The following is a 19,547-nucleotide window of genomic DNA, read 5'->3' as shown; positions in this document are numbered from 1 at the left end:
CTTGGCTTTGTAAAAATACCTTTAGAGAGAATTGACAATCATGCATTGTTTCATTAAATATTGATATTAAAAATCTGAATTGTGGACTATTATAATTATTTATATTCCTTTGTTAAGATACAAATCTTTCAAAAGTAACATGAAAATAAAACGGGTTTACTGGTGAAATTATTTAAGGGCAATATTAATATATAACTCAGTAAAATTCTGCCTACATGGCAGTAGGTGTTAATCACGCTGGGTTGTTGGGTGACCAAATCAACTGGAAGAGGCTCTGATGCTGTCTTCACCTACTTACCTTGTCAGCATTGCACATTAATATCTTGCCTTAACAACAGATGTTAAATTTAGTTCCAAATTGTAGGAAGTTGTTGAACTTAAATGGCTGTGTCTATCTTAACCTACATTTCTGGCTGGCTTGATGTAATGTTTGAAGTTGGTGAGGCAGGAGTTCTTGATTCTCATGCTGAAAATAGCTGGTTGGAGAAAGAAGGGACAGATGATAAATTACTGTAAAGCCAAGAAAAGAACAGCTACAAACTGCTGGCTCAAAAAGGTGAGAGGAAAAGGCCCAGGGTTTGATGTTTGAGATTGAGATAGATAGAGCAGGTTTCTTCCATGTTAGTATCCTCAGAAGTTCTTTATGTGCTTCTTAAATCTCAGTAACCTCCTTGTATCTGCTTGGGAATGTGGAGGGGGAAAGAGAGGAACTTATAGCAGCTGGGGGGTGAGGCGGTATAAAGTTTTGACACTGGTTTGAAGGTGAACGCTTCTGGTATGTAGCACCTATCAAGTTGTACAAGGATATGTTTCTAGGGATTCTTACTAGGCAGATATAGACCATTATTATAATGACTGGGTTCCTTCATTTCAGTAGATCATAATAGGATTTGTTTGGCTTGGAGTCAGCTGTTGTGTGAACCCAGCCTGTTGGGGCTTATTTTAGAAATTGCAACTGAAGAATCCATGACTTAAATATTCTAAATTTATACATGTAACAATTCATATACTAAAGTATAAGACTGTTTCCCCTTTAGGTTCAGAATGATAGGTGGTTCCACCCGTCAGTGTGTTTTGAAATCGGGCATGGTTGACTGGAATAGTGACCTTCCATATTGCCAACGTAAGATGATACTTTATTTTAAGCTTATTATGCTACTTTTGGTGCTCTTAAGTTTAACATCCTACATAATAGCAAAAGTTCAGTTTGCCTAGCCTTCAGTAGGATAATTCTGTTTACCTGAAAATATGGGAAATGCCTAAATGAATCATGTCAACGGAATTTATCTGTTGTACTCTTTTTTCCAATGTTTGAGTGGTGTACATAACAATATTCCTAAACAAAGTGAAAATTAAAAAAATTACAAAATACAAATACAAAATTACAAAACAGTAACATAAATTGTGGCAATGTCCAATACCCCAAGGAATGTGAATCACTTTAATCAAGCAAACACCCCACTACAAAAGAGAACAACACTGCAATATTCCAATTCCCAAGGCCTGCAGGAACACCTAGGTGTTCATGGTTGGGGCCATTCTCAGCTCTGGGACTGGGGAATGCTGTTCTACAGAAGGGTGGCAGCATTCCTCAAGAGAAGGGTTATGAAGGAGCCCATTCTACCAGATCTCAGTGGCCAGGCAATTATTGGACTAGGAGTCCTGAAGATACCCAGATCATGAGCTATATAAGGCTTTAATGATGACAACCAGCAGTTTGAATAAACCAATCACCAGTGCTCTCTTTTGTATTAACAGAATTTTACACTTCTATGTTGCTCCTGTTAATAGAACTGGGAGTTCTGCTCAGCCCTCCAAACTTTGAGCATGGGCTTAGGGCTGATCAGTCCCAAGCACACTTTTGAGTCAAACCTTACTTTTAAGTTTTATATGACTGAAAGAGGTTTATGTCTCTAAACAATGGGTGAATGAGTACTAGGCTCATGTTTATAGATGCTGGTTTAAATATTTACTGGTTTTAGGCAAGGCTATGAAGCCTACTTGTTCTGTGTCAGCCTCTTTTGTTGTGCCCTCTCCATCCCTGGCATTTATTTCGCTGTGCCAGTTTCCTTCTGCTGCTTCTACTCATTCACTTTGAGTACAATCAACAAGATAATACAACTCTGATACTGCTCAGTGTTGCCAATGAGAAAGGGTCTTTCTCAGGGGAAGCCAAGCCTAACACCTGGCTATGCCAGTCCTCACCTCTTCCAACAACATCCCAACAATCAGAGTTGCTAAACTACCCATCCACAAAGGCAAATCAGTGGGCATCCCTCACTGTTGTGCCAAGACTAGTACAAGAAAAGCAAGCAGTAAAATTAGCTATGTAGAACACTTTCTGCCTTGGCTCAGCACAAAATGGGCTCTTTGCTGAACAATTTGGAGGCCACTGTATGCTTTTTTTCACCAATTTGTACAATCTCTGGCTTAAGTACAGGAGAGAATATTTTAAAAAATATTGCAGTGGAACCTTTGGAGATAACCAGTTAAACCTTGGCACTGAAGGGACTATTATTCCTGCTATTATTATCCCATTCTGCCAAAAAAGAAGCAACTGCAGGCATTTTAATACTTCCCCATTATAATTTATGGATGACTTCTTTTTTGAATCACAACCTTGCATCAAATCCTGCCTCTTCAAATCTCAAACCTCCAGGCCAAATCAGATTAGGATAGATTAGCATAATCTAGACTGACAAACGTTCGGTATGGCTCTTCTGTGAGTTTTAACTTCCACCAAACAGTTGGTGTGACCACTTTTCTTGTATGAAGTATACACTTTTGTGGTATTCTGTGAAGTGATGGGTAACCTACACATTACCTACACGGGAAGAATGTACTTTTTCTATCCTAGATTTACATGTGCAAGAGATCCTAAACGGGAAGACCACTTTGATAATATGAACTTTATGAAGAAATCCCACCCAGGAGTGGGACAGCAGATATTTATTTGATATGGATATTGTCACTGGCACTAGAAAAGTGATTTCAGTGTTTTTTGTTGATAGTGGAAGGTATTCCAAAGATGTGCATTTACCTGACTGATTCAGGTAATTAATACAAGCAGCTAAACCTCTGGACAGTGAGATGATTTAAAGCCAAATGCTTTGCAATTCTAGCCCAGGTGAATCAGTGTTGATTTTTTTCTCCAGGTATTCCTTGTGCTCGCCCTCCTTTAATTTCCAATGGAAGGTATGATCCTAATCCTTCAGATGAGTATGATGCTGGCACAATTGTGATATATCGGTGTGATGCTGATTACTCCCTTATTGGAAATTCAACTATTACATGTACAGTTGCTGCAAATGGTGTAGATGGAACATGGGATTCACCTGCACCTGAATGTAAAAGTAATGGAATTTCATGTTCTTTACCTTACCTTCAGTATGTAAAAGTATTTTTTCCCATTTGTTAAGTATGTTCTTGCTGGAATCTGTTAATCTTGTCTTCCAAGCATTGTGCTGCTGTGGATTACCAAGTGGGAATTATCCAGTTGAAACTAGTTCACACAGGGTAATATTGAAAGAAATGCAAACATAGTTTAAATAATTTATTCTATTAATTGTGTCCAGATTTGGTAATAACCCCCTTGAGCTGAATTGGGATTACTGTGCTCTTTGCTAGGAGCATAATAAAAATAATTTGTTTAGTTTCCTTCTAGTACAAGAAGGTAAAATATTGGGTGATGTCTTATGGTCTAATGAGATTATTCTCCATACCAAGAGAACCAAGTGCCTTAATCATAGAAAAGAAATCTTACTTCAAACCCAAATCATTTTTAAAAATAATCAGGTTTCATATTAATTACTTTAAAATCACGTGTTGATAACTGACCTCAATGATCTTAAGTTACTTGAGTATCATGCAGTTTTTTTTACTATGGCTATACTAGTGTATTTTTGTTAACTGAATCAAGGTTATATTTTTGGTTGGGTAGGAGTTTAGAAATAGTATTATTGAAGAATGTAGCGTAATTAGGTAAGATTATTTCAGATGATTCTGCAAGTGTGAGGGTACAAGTGAAGGTATTTGTTTTGGCTTGTCATAAACATGATTTTGTAAATTAGATATATTCTCCTAAAGTTTTTACTACTTGTCTGATACCCCCAATATTTTTTTTATTAGTTCTCAATTGAAGAACTCCAGGATCTTTCTTAATGGTTGTGGTTTATTTATTCAGTAGATTTATATCCTACCTTTTATTCAGGAGCTCAAGGCAGGATACGTATAGCGCACTCTCCTGTTTTTCCTACAGCAAGAAGAAGCCTGTAGGCAGATTGTTCTGAGAGTGAGTTTCTGGCCCAAAGTCATCCAGGGAGCTTCCATGACTAAGGGTGGGACTCCTTGATCCTAATCTAAAACACTATACCACACTGGCTGTCAGTGTTATGCACTTATAATAATAGTTATATATTTGGTTCAGTTAGTTATTTCAGGCTGCAAGTCGTCAACTTTGTGTCCATTTAATCTCGTTTTGTGCAACTCCTGCAAACGAGGTGCAGCCATGGTGAGATGGTTCTTTTTGGCCAAGGAAAGCAGATAATGGTTTCCAGGCTTAAGATTCCTAGTATCAGTAGCAAACCATACTCACATCAAATGATGATGTCACTACATAAATATGACATGGTGATGTCACTACAGAAAGGTCACAATTATGTACTTGTTTCCCACTGTGTGACAGGTATATCAGTCACAGCATTTGCGTGACAACAACAACATGCACATTTTGTCATTTGCCTGCCTGCTGAACATTAAGCCAGCTGGTTATTTGGTGCAAACACTTCCAAGTAAATGCTGCCTTCTTTTCCAGAGGTCAAGTGTCGTAGACCAAACATCCAAGATGGGAGAGTGGAAGATGTGTTTCAAGCTTCGTATTCGTATAACAGTCGCATATCATTTCGATGCAATTCTGGCTACACTTTGGTAGGGGCTGCTTTTGTTAAATGTGATGCTGATAGTACATGGAATCCTCCTGTTCCAAGCTGTATTGAACGTAAGTATTTAATTTTTCTTAAATCTTTGTTGAACTTCAGTGCTGAACTGAACTAAAGTTGCAAACTTTAACTTCGGGCATCATGGATCGGTGGAGAAAACTACATAAACATTTTTCCCTCTCTTTTTGGCTAGGTGTAGCCCCCACCCCTACCAAACCAGCCAGACCCCCCACACCTGCTGTTCCTCCTACCCCCCCAATTCCCCCTATGCCTGGCACTGTTCCTCCAGAAGACGATGAGGCTAAAGGTGAGTCATAACGTGATTGGACAGCTAACCGCAGCCCCGTTTCAGGGTTCAGGGGATTTGGCCTTGGAGGAAAGACGCTGGTGCCCTGCAGCCACGTCCACGTTTTCTAACTGCTTTCCGTCCTTTTCTTCTAGTGCAGCTTTCGTACAGAATGGCTTGCAGCTGTGAGGTTGTGGGTCCATGAGGAATAGCTTTCATTTCCTTTAACAACAGACTATCATGTGGTATTTCTTTGCATTTTGAAAGAGGTATGACATGAGTTGATGTCTGAGGAATGCAGATGTAAATCTCCCTTTTGCCCGTGGAAGAAATAGGCCCCCTGCGAAACACTGAGTGTAACGAAATTATCCCGCAGCGCTATTGAATCCTGTTTACTATCACCATGGTTGTAAGTGCAGTGTGCAATTTTTAAAAGAGAAGTTCTTGGTTCATGCATCTTTTTTCTAGATTTAGATGGTATGGGATTTAAAAATACTCATTTTGTGATATCATTTGCACTAGTGCAGAAAGGCACTAGTCTGACTAGAAAATTTAAGTATATCCCAAATAATTCTTATTTAAGAAAGCAAGTTCTTCTTGCTTGAGGTTTGTGAAAAACTTTGAAAGTTTTTAGGGAGTATCTGTGGAAATGTTGGGAGTCAAATAGAATCCTTGAAAGAATTTCTGGTGAAGAACCTTTTGACACCATTCATTTTTTTTAAACTAAACTTATGTAATTTCCAGAAATAGGATAATTTATGTTGAAGTGAATATATGCATTTTATACAGTGTGGGTAATAGATAGATACTGCAGAAATTGAATTATATTTTTAGGGTTTTTATGGTATTGTACACATACAGTACTCTCTGCAGTGATGCCTGGGGCAGGCAGTACATCAGACCCCCAAGTCATAAAGAACTTTAACCAGTAGCTTTTATATATGGTATAGATATTTACGAATCCTAAATGTTAACCAGTGGTACTAATGTGTTAATAGTCTCTGTAAATAGTACCTATCTCTTATTATACAAGCCCCCCCCCCCCAAAAAAAACAAGCCCAAACTCTTTCTCAGACATTTAGCAATCTTGGATACCCATACCCAATTCAACAGCACTACACTTTTTTGCCTTCAATAGCATGTCTTTAAAAACATGGACTACATGTCTTTGATACATAAAATAGTGGTTATTGTTTCATTTGTGTATGGCTTTTCACTCTCTTGATTTTTAAAGCCCTGTCTTAACTAAGTTTCATTCCACCAAATTTAATCCAAAATTAAGGTTTTGGTTTAATCACTTAAATTATTTTATGTATCTCATGCCATAATTACATCGCACAAACTTTCTGGTCAACAATGTTCTTCAGTAAAAATATCCGAGTTGTAAGTAGCTAATAGAAAATATATCTCCAGCACAATGAAATCCCATTTTTAGTTATTTATTGGCATATTTCCTAATTATGCTTTTTCTTTTTGAATTACTTGTGCAAGATCAGTTCCACATAGCCCAGTGCATGTGAACTCATAATAGGTAACTCCCCTCAAGGCCTATTTACTTTTGTTTTCTGAGTTTTAATATTTCCATTGCTATTTCTATTATTAGCTGTATATGTCAGTAAATTAGTTTTCAGGCACTAGTCTATTTTTTCAAATATTCTGACTGTTAGGAAATCCAGGGAAGTGGCATCTGAGGTGGGTAACAGACTTTGACTTGGCCAGCTGATTTGCAGTGATCATCAGGAAGCTGTGGTTCCTTTTAGATGTAACTTTATTTATAATTTCAATTTCTAAGACCTCTCACTTGCACCTGCTCTAGGCAGTTCACAGAGGATTGAAAACCATCAATGATAATAACAAAGCAACAGTGGAAAAGAATACTGCTGGGCAGAGGTGGGGGCAGACTCAATGACATCACAAATAGCAGGTTCACACATTGTCCTGGCTAAGTGCTTATGGGAAGAGTTATATTTTTAAGGCCCTCTTAAAGGCCAGCAGGGTCAGGGTCATATGGACTGGGGGCGGGTTGGGAGTTGTTCCAAGGGGCAGGCATGGCAGTAGAGAAAACATGCTTCCTGGATCTCTTAAGACATTGTTTTATTGATGGACCAGAGCAGAAACTGTTAGAGAAAGGTGGTTCTGCAAATCTTCAGGCCCTGTATCATGTAGGGCTTTATAGAGGAGAATCAGCACTTGACCTGTGCTCAGAAGTCCACTAGTGCAGGTTATTTTGTAGAGATGTTACATGGGCATACCAAGTTACACCCATTACTACTTGCACCATTACATTCTGGACCAGCTGTAGCTTCCAAGTTGTCTTCAAGAGCAGCACCATAATGTAGAGCACATTGAGTAATCCAATCACAAGGTGGCTAAGGCAAATGTGACCATAAGGAAGGTCTCCCAATCTAGGAAATAGCTTGGTTGGCATACATGTTGAATCTGTGCAAAGGCCCTGCTAGCCACCAGCTGTGAATCCAGGGAGATATTCAAACTGCATACTAGTTCCATCTGGCTGGAAAATTCATGAAAATGAATGGTCCATGAACTTGCAGTCACTTGATCTTGCTAGGGTTAAGTCTCATCCTGATCCTCCGCATCCTGACCCCATCAGCCATTCAGACCCCAGTTTGATCTATTAAAGCTCAAAATGCTTGGATGTGCCAGAACATACAGATATAATATAAATGGTGTCTTATATGGATCGTAGAGTATATGAAACCAGCAAGAATAATTTGCTGCAGCAAATTCCACTTTGGAGGTAGATTCCAAAGTTTGAGAAAAGGCTTTTTTTCAGCTCTGATACCCAAAATGGTTTAATTGAGATGCTGTGATTGAAATAGAAAATGTGATTACTAATCATAGTTTGGTACTAGGAATGCATGTTCACTCTAAATCCAGGCCATGTCAGTGTAGCATGTTTTCAAATATAAGGCAATTTCATCAGATTCTCTGTTTAACAAAAATGCACACTCATACAATACACTGAATCTCCAGTTGATGTCATATCAAGTTTCTCAAATATTTGTTCCCAAGTTTCTACATAATTTTAAGTAGAAAAACATTGGATTCACTAGTAATTATGTTTCTGTTCTTGTTATGACACATTGTGTTCTGACAAATCACACTATTTCACATGACACCAATGTCTTTAATTATCTATGTGATAGTGTAGGTTTTTCATTGTGGTCAGTATGATTCACCCACATGTGTAGAGCCTATTTGGAATCTTCTAGAGTTTACAGATTCTTTGGCAAGAGTCCTGTCCATCATGTAGAGCAGGTGCAGCCCTCACTGATGTCCATCTATGCTCCATACTGGCTAGGACTGGGATGATCACCTCCTTATCAAAATGGCATCCAAAGCCAATCACCTTGTTGACTATTTTGCCTTTGGTGAGCATAATTCCCCAGTTTCCCACAGTTTCATATCTTTACATCAGCCTTTGTTGTTTTGTTGTTTTTTAGGACTGACTATTGGTCTTAGATCACATTTGCCACATCTAGTCAGCTGATGTATAATTCCTAATGTAGCCCAAGATGCTGTGATGCCTATTGTATAGAGTCCTTCCTTTGGGGGGATGGGGGGAGATGGGCGGTAATAAAATTTGATAAATAAATAAAAATAAATAAAATTGTGTGTGCTGGCCCTCTACCCCATTCTCTTCCTGTTTTCCTCTTCTTAAGAGCCATGAGTCTCTAAGTTAGACTTGTTTTCAGGAATGATCCTGTAACTGGCAGCTCCTACAATGGATGTTCCTTCTGTTCACAATCCCCTTTCAAGGTTACCCTCGTATCTGGTTCCAGCCTTGAATGGTTGCTTCTTCAGAGATCACTACCACCTTAATCATCAGGGAATTGTTCTGCATTTTTAAATGTTCTCTGACCCCAAAGAATCTCAATCTCTCTCTCTCTCTCTCTCTCTCTATCTATCTATCTATCTATCTATCTATCTATCTATCTATCTATCTATCTGATTTCTATAGCTGCCCATCTCAGAGAGTGACTCTGGGCGGCTTACAACAATAAGGTGGCTTACAACAATTTTTAACTGCTTTCTGTCTTGTCATTCATTTTGCAAACTTCTGATTTCTCTGTTAGAAGGTGATAACTATGTCTCCAGTGTAACCTCTGTTGGTTTCTTTTTTTTTTATTCTGTTGCTTGATACTCAGTTTGGCAACCAGGCACTGAGTTTGTTGTCAGCTGAGCTTGCTTTCTGTAGTAGGCAAATTTGCCAAATGGCATTGTTTCTCAGCTTGGAAGTTAACAGTCTTCACAGATATGGAGGACCCAGTTTACCAGCTAGTACAAAATGCCACCACATCTCCAGTTCTTATTCACATGCTCCAGACCCTTGCTGAAGAAAGCTACAGGTTCCTATGTTAAACTAGCTATATTAACGTAATGTAAGGCTCTTTGGCTTATGTCTGAAACCCAAAATAATTCTTTCCCAGCAAAATTCTCAGATTCCCAGAGGCATCATTAACAAGATTTATCCTGTGAACTGACCATTACACATGGGGAATTTTTATAGAATAAAAGAGGAAAAATACTGGAGCTTGTACAACTCTTCTTATGTTCCTTGTAATTCTATAATAGTTTAATAATATATCTGTTGAGTTCCCACTGCAAAGCAACACGTTCCTATGGATACATTGCCTGCCTTTTCTTCATTTAGTTGACACTAATGGAGCGTTTGCTCTGTTTTCTCAGTGCCTCAAAAGCACTACCTTTCTCTTCGCATGGGCTATGTTTAAAGAGCCTGTTTCTGGCCTGACCAAGCTATTTGGGTCTCTCCCCTCAGTTTTCTGAAATGAAAGACTTTATTGCAGTCATTAACCACCACAACCAATTACTATCTCAGTGGATATCAACAGCTGACGAGCAGCAGTGCCCTCTTGGGACCTGCAGTCACTCCAGGGAAGCTATAGCAGCCTTTGCAGCTTTTCTTTATGGGATCTGTCTCCCAGAATTCTGTCAAGTGGTTACGTGAATCCAGCTTCCTACTTTCATGCAACACAACTGACTGGACCTCCATTCTCTGGTGAATGCGGCCTGTGGGAGAATGACCTTTCTTTGACCACTTCAAAAGCACTAGTTCTACCTAGGATTGTATTTCCTCTTTTTTTTTAAATTAGAAGAGGGGCATTACTAACTTTGTTTTCGTTTGCTCTTTCTGAAGTTCTGAGCCTAGGATCACAGCTTTCAAGCCATTTGCAGTTCCTCCCAACACTCCTTTTGTTATCCCCCAAAGTGCATCTGGAGCCTGTGCAAACAAAATAATCGTTCTTGAGGGAAGATTTAAGGGGAGAAATAAGTGTCTTAAACCTCCCAAGAAAAAATATCAGGTAGAAAATAGTGGTTCCACTCACAACTCTGAAATTATGACATACAGTATCTCCACCATATCTCCTGGAGTTCTCCATGGCAAAACATTTTTGAACTGCTCAAACCTGCTTAAAACCATGTAAATAACAAGCTGCACATCCACAGTAACTCCATGCTTTGCTGTCTTAGCTCAGAGGGGAGTCATGGTTTCATTTTTGCTGGGAATGTCTTACCATTGCTAGGGATTTTTAGAGTTCCTTCAAGTCTAGAGTTTCCCATAAGGCTTAATTTAGAGGGTGTATTGTATTTCTGTTGCTTGCTGTTCTTTGATGTTCTGTACATTCTCAGCCTTTTTCCCCCTTGACCTTCCTTCTGACCTTTTGGTTCCTTAGAGGCCTTAAAGGAGGAATTTCCCTCAGGCACCTTCTGTCATCAACCAGCCCAAACCTTGACTCAGTAGAATTATTCTTAATTGTTCCTGTTGTGGGAAAAAAAACCCAGTTCTTAGTAGCAGTCCATAGGTTGAGTCATGGCAACTGGATTTCTTTCTTTTTGGTAGAAACATTTCGCTGCTTGTCCAAGAAAGAAATCCAGTTGCCATGACTCAACCTACAGACAACTCCACCTGGATGACTGAGAATCTTTGACTTCTTAGTAGCAGCACTCCACCTACTCACCTTAGTTCTGTTTGCTAATGGTAGTTCCTTTAGGGTCACGAGCTGGTGCAAGGAAGGACACAGAGCTCTTTGTAGCCTGTGAGTCACCAAGAATTCACTTCTTCCCTAAGATAAAATAAGAATTGGGGGAAAAGATTGTCAAAGCTGTCAGAATGTATGAATTGTGTTAAAGAGTTTAATAGCTTGACCAGAGGCCAGTGTTCTGACAACCCTCCCATGCTGATACAGTGGCAAGCCTTCTTCATGGTGGCCCCTTGGTTCTAAAATGCCACTACAGTGATGTGTACCTGGTGCCAGTGTTACCAGGCAAGAAATTTTGTTCAGGTGTTTTAATATATTGGTGAACACCTTTTCTTTTTGGCTGAAATGGATTTTGATCATCTTTGTTGCTTCTGCTTTAATTGTTTATGATTTGTATACATTTTAATCTTCTTTGTTTAAACAGCTAATGGGCATTGTGTCAATAGGGGAACATCTTCAAATAATAGTAGTTCAAGTAATAATTTATTAAACTTGTATGCCACCCACCTCTCAGTGACTCTGGGTGGTTCACAACAATCAAAGAAGATTATGGGAGAAACAAAGGGGTCTTTTTTCCCTCTGACTTTTTTGGAAAGTGATGGCGCGATGTGTGTCTATTTATCTCTGGGTATATGTCTTTTGGGATGATGATATGTGTTGTATCTCTCTAGGCATCACCAATGCAGTATTCTTTTGCACATTCTGGGATTGGCAGGGGCAAATACATGATTTATATTTGTAGCTCAGTTTTCTGCCTTACATCCAATTCCTGCCTAACCTATAAGATGCATGTTCTGTTGTGCCTTGGAATTTGGGATTTAAACTCCAGTTTGGAGACAATTTCTTGTTGTACATTCCTGTGACAGACTTTTTTTAAATGCAGTATATCAAAATTTTAAATTTGCCTTTTTTAAAAGAAAGCCTTCCATTTAGTGCTTGTGTTGATATGTCTTCATTGCTTAGTTATGGCTGAGCTTCATGCTGTTAATATACTGTACAGCTTACAGCTAAATTTACCCTTGGAGAACCTTAAATGTAAAAAACAACTTTTTTCAGTTAAATGCTGTATTTGTTTTCCCACTATTTGCTTTCTTCATTAGTTTGCTGTTACAATTTATGGAGATTTTCTCTGGTTTTGTTGAGGTATTGTATAACCTGCATAGTATCATTTGTGTAACACATACATTGAGACATCTCTTTATTCAGACAAGTCTTTCAACTTGTTAAATTTTCTGTATGGTGTTGCCTAAAAAGTCCAGAGTAGCATTTTAAAATGTTTTTTTCTTACAGAAGCTCCAACGTCTTCAACCCCAACTGAAACCACTCCCACAGATGAATCAGGTAAAACCCAAAGGTGGTGATGGTGGAAAGTAATTGTATAGGCGAGCTTTTGCATTTCTATCAGTAGGTCAGTTTTGTTTTGTTTTGTTTTTAGTTCTGAAATACTTTTCAGATTATGACAGCATATGCTCTGAAACTTGAGAAATAAAAGGCAGAGAGAGAACCTTATGAATGATTCAGGAATCCTTTTTTTAAATCTTGTCAACTTCATAGAAAGGTATTTCAAAATTTATTGTAAGTTGCAGTCCTGTACCTCAGAATGCACATGTAATATTGTAGCTTATAATATGTTATGAAATGTATTTGGAATTACTGTTAAAGATAATGAATTAACAAATAAAAAGAAAAATAATATGTTTGTAAAACTAAAACAAATGGAAAAGTTGTCAAAGATCTAAATGAAGGTGATTGAATCTAGTAGTAATCTAGAATTGGTTAATGAAGGTGTAGATTTAATTTTAAAAATGAACATATGTTGGAAAATACGAATTGATTTCATCTAAATTGTTGTGGATGGGTGTGAAATAGAAATATATTGCATATAGTGGGATATTACTCTCCAGTGAATACTGACATGGGCAAAGCAGGGATGCACTTTAGGAAAAGTTGAATGAATGTGATCTGGGGAAAAATTATTCTGAAAGCAACAGTATTGGTTGGAAACAGAACAGGGCAATACAAAAAAAATGATTAGGCCACTAAGAAACCAAAGAATTTATGAGAATAGTGATTGGTGAGTATTTGGTTAGGAAAAGATACTTGTTTCATATACATGGATTAGACATAATTCTATTTATGTGTAAACATGGAAGAGGAATGTCTTTCTAAAAGCATGATAAATTTAATTGGGAGAATTAGTAAAGGATACAAGGATGATAGGTAAAGGTAAAGGTTTCCCTTGACGTAAAGTCCAGTCGTGTCCGACTCTAGGGGGCGGTGCTCATCTCCATTTCTAAGCCTTGGAGCCGGCGTTGTCATAGACACTTCCGGGTCATGTGGCCAGCATGACTCACGGAACGCCGTTACCTTCCCGCCGAAGCGGTACCTATTGATCTACTCACATTTGCATGTTTTCGAACTGCTTGGTGTGCAGGAGCTGGGACGAGCAACGGGAGCTCACCCCGCCGTGCGGTTTCGAACCGCCGACCTTCCGATCGACAGCTCAGCGGTTTAACCCACAGCGCCACCATATTTCTATATCATTATTTGGTTGTATCAAAAGCGGGTCTTGGTTAAAAAGGAATAAAGAAGGAAGACGTATAGGAAAGTAGAATGGTTGCATCAAAAGAGGGTACAAAAGTGGATGTAAAGAAAGAGGATATAGAAAAGAGTAAAAAGAATTATATTAACAGTGCAAAAAAGTGTGTGGAGGTATGCTAATTGGAAGTATGAAAAAGGGTGCTTGCTAGAATGATAAACTGAAAGGCTGTAGATCAGAAAAATGTTGATAGGATTTCATCAGGAAGTGAGATGAAAGAAAGCTCATGTAGTGTGTGTAAGAAGAAAAATATAGTTGCAGAGAATGTAGGTAAAGCAATGAATTGCTAGGATTAAAATGCAGAAAAATGCTCAGTAATTTTAATAGAAATAAAACCTTGTAGAAGTGGGTTAGTAAAATGACTAACCAAGTAACTTCCAGTAGAATGAAAACAAATCAAAGTGAAAGTGAATGATTTTATGTCAAACTGAAGTGAAGGAATGGTAGAAAGAGTATTTTAAAGATTTTTTATAGGAATAATAGAGAAATATCTGAGGAGTTGAAATGAATACCACAACTGCAAGCATTCAAGAAAAAACGGTGGAAGGGAAGTCATAAATGCTGTGAGAAATTTGAAAAACAGGAAGAATGCAGGTGTTGATGGTGTAACGGAAGAATGTTAAAGATGGAAGTGCGATCTGTTTATAATCCATGTGAGGGCTATATCCATGTCTGGTGATTAGAAAAATGTAATTGTTTTGTTATACAAATGGAAATCTAACAGGAGTAAATACAAAAACTACAGGGAATTACTTCGCTAAGTGTGCCTTGGAAGGTGGCTGGCAAAGTGAAGCGTGGTTGGGCTTCATAGTGGGCACAGTCTCTGCATATCTGATTTATGCTGTTCAACCAATTGAGGAATATTTGGATATGAGGAAAAAAAAGTTTCGTAAGTTTGATATTTTAAGCAAAATGTATGCTTAAATATATTTGAATATGGAGCTAAGGTTTGATAATTGAATGTTATAGGAGCAGTATATAATGCAAGCAGAGCATGCATAAGAATAAATAGCATGCTTAATGAATGGTTCAGCCCTGAGGAGGGACAAGAATGTGTGATTTTGATTTGTTTATTCAATATATTTAAAGACAAAAATATATAAGAAATGTTTATGATGAAGTTACAGGTGTGTTGACTGGGGATCTGAATATGCATATATATTTGCATTGAGATGATGCTGTGTTATTGGCTAGGAACCTGAACTGGTTGGCAGCAAATACTAGATTGGATAATGCAGTAAGGTATACAGATCAGTAAATTAATGTATCAAGGAGTAAGTTATGCTTGACAGGGAAAAAATTGAGGTGGTTTAATCATATAGAGAGAAGGAATCAGGATCAAAGTGCAAAGAAAATAGATGGATGAAGGAAGAATGAATGGGCTGAAAGGAAAGGTATAATCAAAAAATTATAGAAATTGAGCAGTCTTTAAAAATAGAGAATTGAGAACAAAAGGGAATATTTAAATGGGTCTTACGCTATAATGGAAGCAAGCATAGTTTGCAACAATAGAAAGATGTGGAGAATAGTGGATAGTATTGGCATAAATTAGATTTAGTCATGTTTATATTTCATATTTCTTGTCTTCGATTTCTTTTGCTTAATGTTGCTTTTTCTGTGTTTGTGTGCTTTGCATAATTTTGTTTACCCAAAAAGGGAATCGCTTGATGGATAGGCGTATATGTTAAAATAGTGCAAAACCCATTCAGTGGTTCCAACTAGAGAAATGCTTTGCTTCTCTTTCACTGATATGTATAGCTTCAGGTTTTAGCTCACTTTTCTTCTTCTTACTCTTTTCTCTTCTAGGATATGGCAAAACTGTTGGAATTGCTATCGGTAAGTACTTACAGACTGAACTATTGCTATTGTATTTAATGCACTATTCCTTCCTTTTTCCCTTTAAAATGAGCTGTGCCTTTTTTTCCTCCCTTCTTGTAAGTCAGGATCTTTTTCTCCCCTCACAATTTTTCCCATGCGGTAGATACTCTTGGCTATTTTTAAAGATTTTGTTTTCTGGGTATGTTTGTTTCTAGTCAAACCCCAGGGAGAGTATTTCAAATTGAGAAATTATTTTGGTTACAGTTTGGTTTTTTTTTTAAATTTTCATTATGTCAGGGTCATTGTTACAGCTGGAATCTCTTATAGGCAAAAAAAAAAAAAAAAAAGACCCTGGTTGTTCCAGAAATCAATCAGTTCCATGTGGAAAACTGTATTTGTCCCCCCACCCAAAAAAAGGAGAATATGTCCAGCTCTATGTTAAGCTTATTCCTCAAGGTATAAGTAACTATTTTCGAACTGAATTATATTACAAGTTACTTGTTTGTGTATGCAGCTTTTCTGCCACCTCTATCCTTATGGACTCTAGGTGCAAATATTAAAATAGCAAGGAAAAATAAATTTTTAAAATTCCATAACAAAAATATAGCAAATATTAAATAATAAGAAAAATGTATCCTACATACATTCACACATGCGTGTATGTGTGTGTGTGTGTATAATTACATACATACACATACATATATGTGTCTATAATCAATCCCCAAAGTCCTTCTGGAAAAATCAGTTTTTACTAGTTCTGGAAGGCCATGGGGTGCAGGCCATCCTTGATTGGGGATAAGCTGTCCTAGCTGAACTGCCACCGAGAATGCCCCTTATCCATACCCTTTCCACCACAACTCCTGTTAGGTAGGGACCTTTCATGGGAGCTATTGGCGCTATCCAAGAGGGATGGGCAGGAGCAATATGGGAAAAGTGATCCCTTAGATACCCAGGCCCCAAGCCTTTAAAAGCAACCAGCGCCTTGAATTGCACTAGGAAAAACACATTGGTAACCAACACAGAATTATGGTAACCAGGAGAGACAAGGGCATAAGTAACTGTCCTCAGAGCATTCTGTTCCAGGTAAGATTGCAACTGGCAAACCAGCCAAAGCTGGGCAAAACACCTCCTTTGTCTGCCTCCTAGCTTCTATCTGTTCCTCAAGCAGGAGCTGTGAATCTAGATCTAAAGTTGCAAATCTTTTTTCTCTGGGGCAGCACAACTTAAAAGCCTTATGATTCCAAGATTCTTTGACTCTTAATGAAGTCCAAGAATCTTGGAATCATGAGGCTTTTAAATTAATAGTAACTCCATCTTGTTTGGTTTAAGTCACAGCCTGTTTCTCCCCATCCAGACCCTGACAGCCTCCAGGCACTGGGACAGGACTTCTACTACATCTCTTACTGGGCCTGGGTGGAGATGTATAACTGGGTATCATCAACATATTGAGAATACCTCATCCCACCTTGGCAGATGGCCTTCCCCAGTAAGTTTCATGTAGATGTTTAATAGATTAGGGGGAAGACCAGGCCCTGGGGCATTCTATAATAGAGCATCTGAGGACCTGACCTCTCTAGCCTACCACCATTAGCTAAAACTGTCTGCTCAGGTAGGTATGGAACTACTGTAACAAAGTGTCCCCAACTCCCAACACTGGTGAGTGTCTCAGAAAGCCACTGAGATCTAGGAGGGCAAGGTTCTTTGTATACCCTCCCACCACAGGTCATCCATGAGAGTGACCAATGCAATTTCAGTCCCACATCTAAGACTGAAGCTATATTACCATGCAATCACTCTCTCCTCTCTTAATTATCTACCAGTCACCATCTAGTTCTCACACAGCTGGGGTCAGAGGAAGCCAGGGCCCCTTCCTCTCTGTTTTCTCATTCCAGAGGGGAGGCCCTTATTCCCAATATTTCAGCATATCCTTAGCTCTGTTCTGGATTTTCTCCAAGCTGGAGAAAATTTTCCCTCTCTCTGCAGTTCTCATCAGTATTAACAATATTGTAGTGACTGGGCATTAAATAAGAGGAAAACAACTGTAACTGGCAGGGACTCCTACACAAACAGCCTCCAGTAATCACTTAAGTTTATGCTGATAGGCTAGCTTAAGCCTTTCCTGGGTTTATTATAAATGTAGTATATACCTATTATTGAATTAAATTGGACACCAGGGAAGGTGATCAAGTATTGAAGGTACAATCCTTGATGCTACATTTGTTTGTCTATCTCTGGTTTGGTTTTATTCTTGTGCAGGGTGATGGTTTGCCACTCATTAATATAATTTGTTGTTTGCCACTCATCAATACCTTTGTTGTATTTGACATTCTTTCTATGAAGATTCTATTGAATCTTGAAGCGGTGCTTCAGATTCAGTTCAGAATATGTACAAGCATAAAAGCAGCAGCTATGTACAACTCACTAAAGCAGCTGTGTCTGATTCCAGGAGTGCTCATCTGCAGAATCTGAAGATTCCCTCCTACAGTCACACGATCCTGGATGAAAGATGTAGCACTTTAATTAGTCTCAGATGGGTGCTGCAATTGTGCTTCTGTGCATTCCGAAGCATCTTTATAAAACAATTCAAATCCCTATTTTTTTCTGCAGTTGGATGCTTTTGCATATATAGAGAGCATACCAAATGTCAGACCCCATAGGCCAATTGGAATATATTTTATTTATTTATTTTCAGAGAACTTCTTACTAAATGTTCAAAGGTCATGCAGCAAACAAGGAAGCGTTGAGAAAAAAATGGCGACCAATTCAAACATTTAATGTAATTTGTGTAATAAATTGTCTGTGGGGCCTGACTATTGGTATCCCCTGTATATACAATGAGGTGTGGGCAAGGTTGTCCGAAACATACCTTGAAAGTACTATTGGGACTCTGTATTTGAGAATTGGTATATTTTCAAACATGGAAACTATCACTTTACATTATCTTTTTCCCTTCAAGGAACTGTCATTGCCGGTATAGCTCTGGCCATTTTAATTTTTACAGCTGTGAAAAAGCGGTGAGTCAGCCCAAGATATGCTGTCTCTGATTCTTTCTAGCTTCTTTGTAGCTGCATGAACAGACGTCTCTCAGCTTCCCTGTGCCATCTCTAAAGCCTACAGTTTTCATGTAAATGTGCTTTGTGTCCAGCAGTAACTTCTGTGGTGTGTGCTTGAACAACTGCAGAGACCTGCAGCAAAGGAGGAAGAAGAGCAAAACATTATAGTTTGTCTAGAATGGCTAATCTGAATTTTATCAAATCCCCAGCATTGGCGTTCTGGAGTGGCAGAAATCATCTGTCCCTATTTCTGTTTGCTGTTTGTTCAGCTGCGCACTTGGCAATGTGTTGTTGAAAAAAGTAAGATCATTAATATTGCCCTGAACTTCTGATGTCTGAGACACTTGTAATTGTGATTTGTGTTTCTGACTTCCTGGTGCCCTCATGAAATGGAATCATTGAAATGGTTCTAGGTGAAGTTTGTAATGTCCTTCTGGAGCAGCTTTTAGTCTGCTTGCAACTATGGTATCTTTCTAGACAGATTACAATGGAAATCTGGTCTTGTAAAACTTGCTTGCTTGCTTGCTTTCTGTCTCTGTGCAGGAGTACTCTTTTTGATACAGCGTTACATTCTTAACTTAATTTTCATACTAATATACAGTTATAGGACATTATAAGCACTAATTTAGATTTGTTCATGAATTGATTTTCAAATCGGTTTTCTTAACCACACTTTGAGCAGTAATGGCTTTAACCAGTATCATTACCTGTGCTCACCTTTTAAAGAGCATATAGATGTAATCTTTTGATAAGGAAATGATTAATACATATTCTTGGGAGTCTCAGTAGACTAACACACTTGCCATCTGTGGAAAGCTGTAATCTGATGTT

General features: G+C 38.3%; 1 protein-coding gene across 1 annotated transcript in view; it reads left to right on the top strand.

Annotated features, from left to right (window-relative positions):
* LOC134494576 (complement receptor type 1-like) overlaps positions 1-19,547 on the top strand; it is a 121,720-nt gene that overhangs the window by 55,946 nt on the left and 46,227 nt on the right. The window contains exons 9-15 of the mRNA XM_063299828.1: positions 1,038-1,123; positions 3,156-3,353; positions 4,814-4,996; positions 5,131-5,244; positions 12,537-12,587; positions 15,652-15,681; positions 18,620-18,677. Of these exons, the coding sequence (XP_063155898.1) occupies positions 1,038-1,123; positions 3,156-3,353; positions 4,814-4,996; positions 5,131-5,244; positions 12,537-12,587; positions 15,652-15,681; positions 18,620-18,677 (720 nt within the window). The remainder of the gene's footprint in view (positions 1-1,037; positions 1,124-3,155; positions 3,354-4,813; positions 4,997-5,130; positions 5,245-12,536; positions 12,588-15,651; positions 15,682-18,619; positions 18,678-19,547) is intronic.

The sequence above is a fragment of the Candoia aspera genome, chromosome 3 (genome assembly GCF_035149785.1).
Source record: "Candoia aspera isolate rCanAsp1 chromosome 3, rCanAsp1.hap2, whole genome shotgun sequence".
Taxonomy (NCBI): Eukaryota; Metazoa; Chordata; class Lepidosauria; order Squamata; family Boidae; genus Candoia; species Candoia aspera.
Note: the sequence above shows the minus strand (reverse complement) of the source record. Positions and strands in the feature narration are given on the sequence as shown.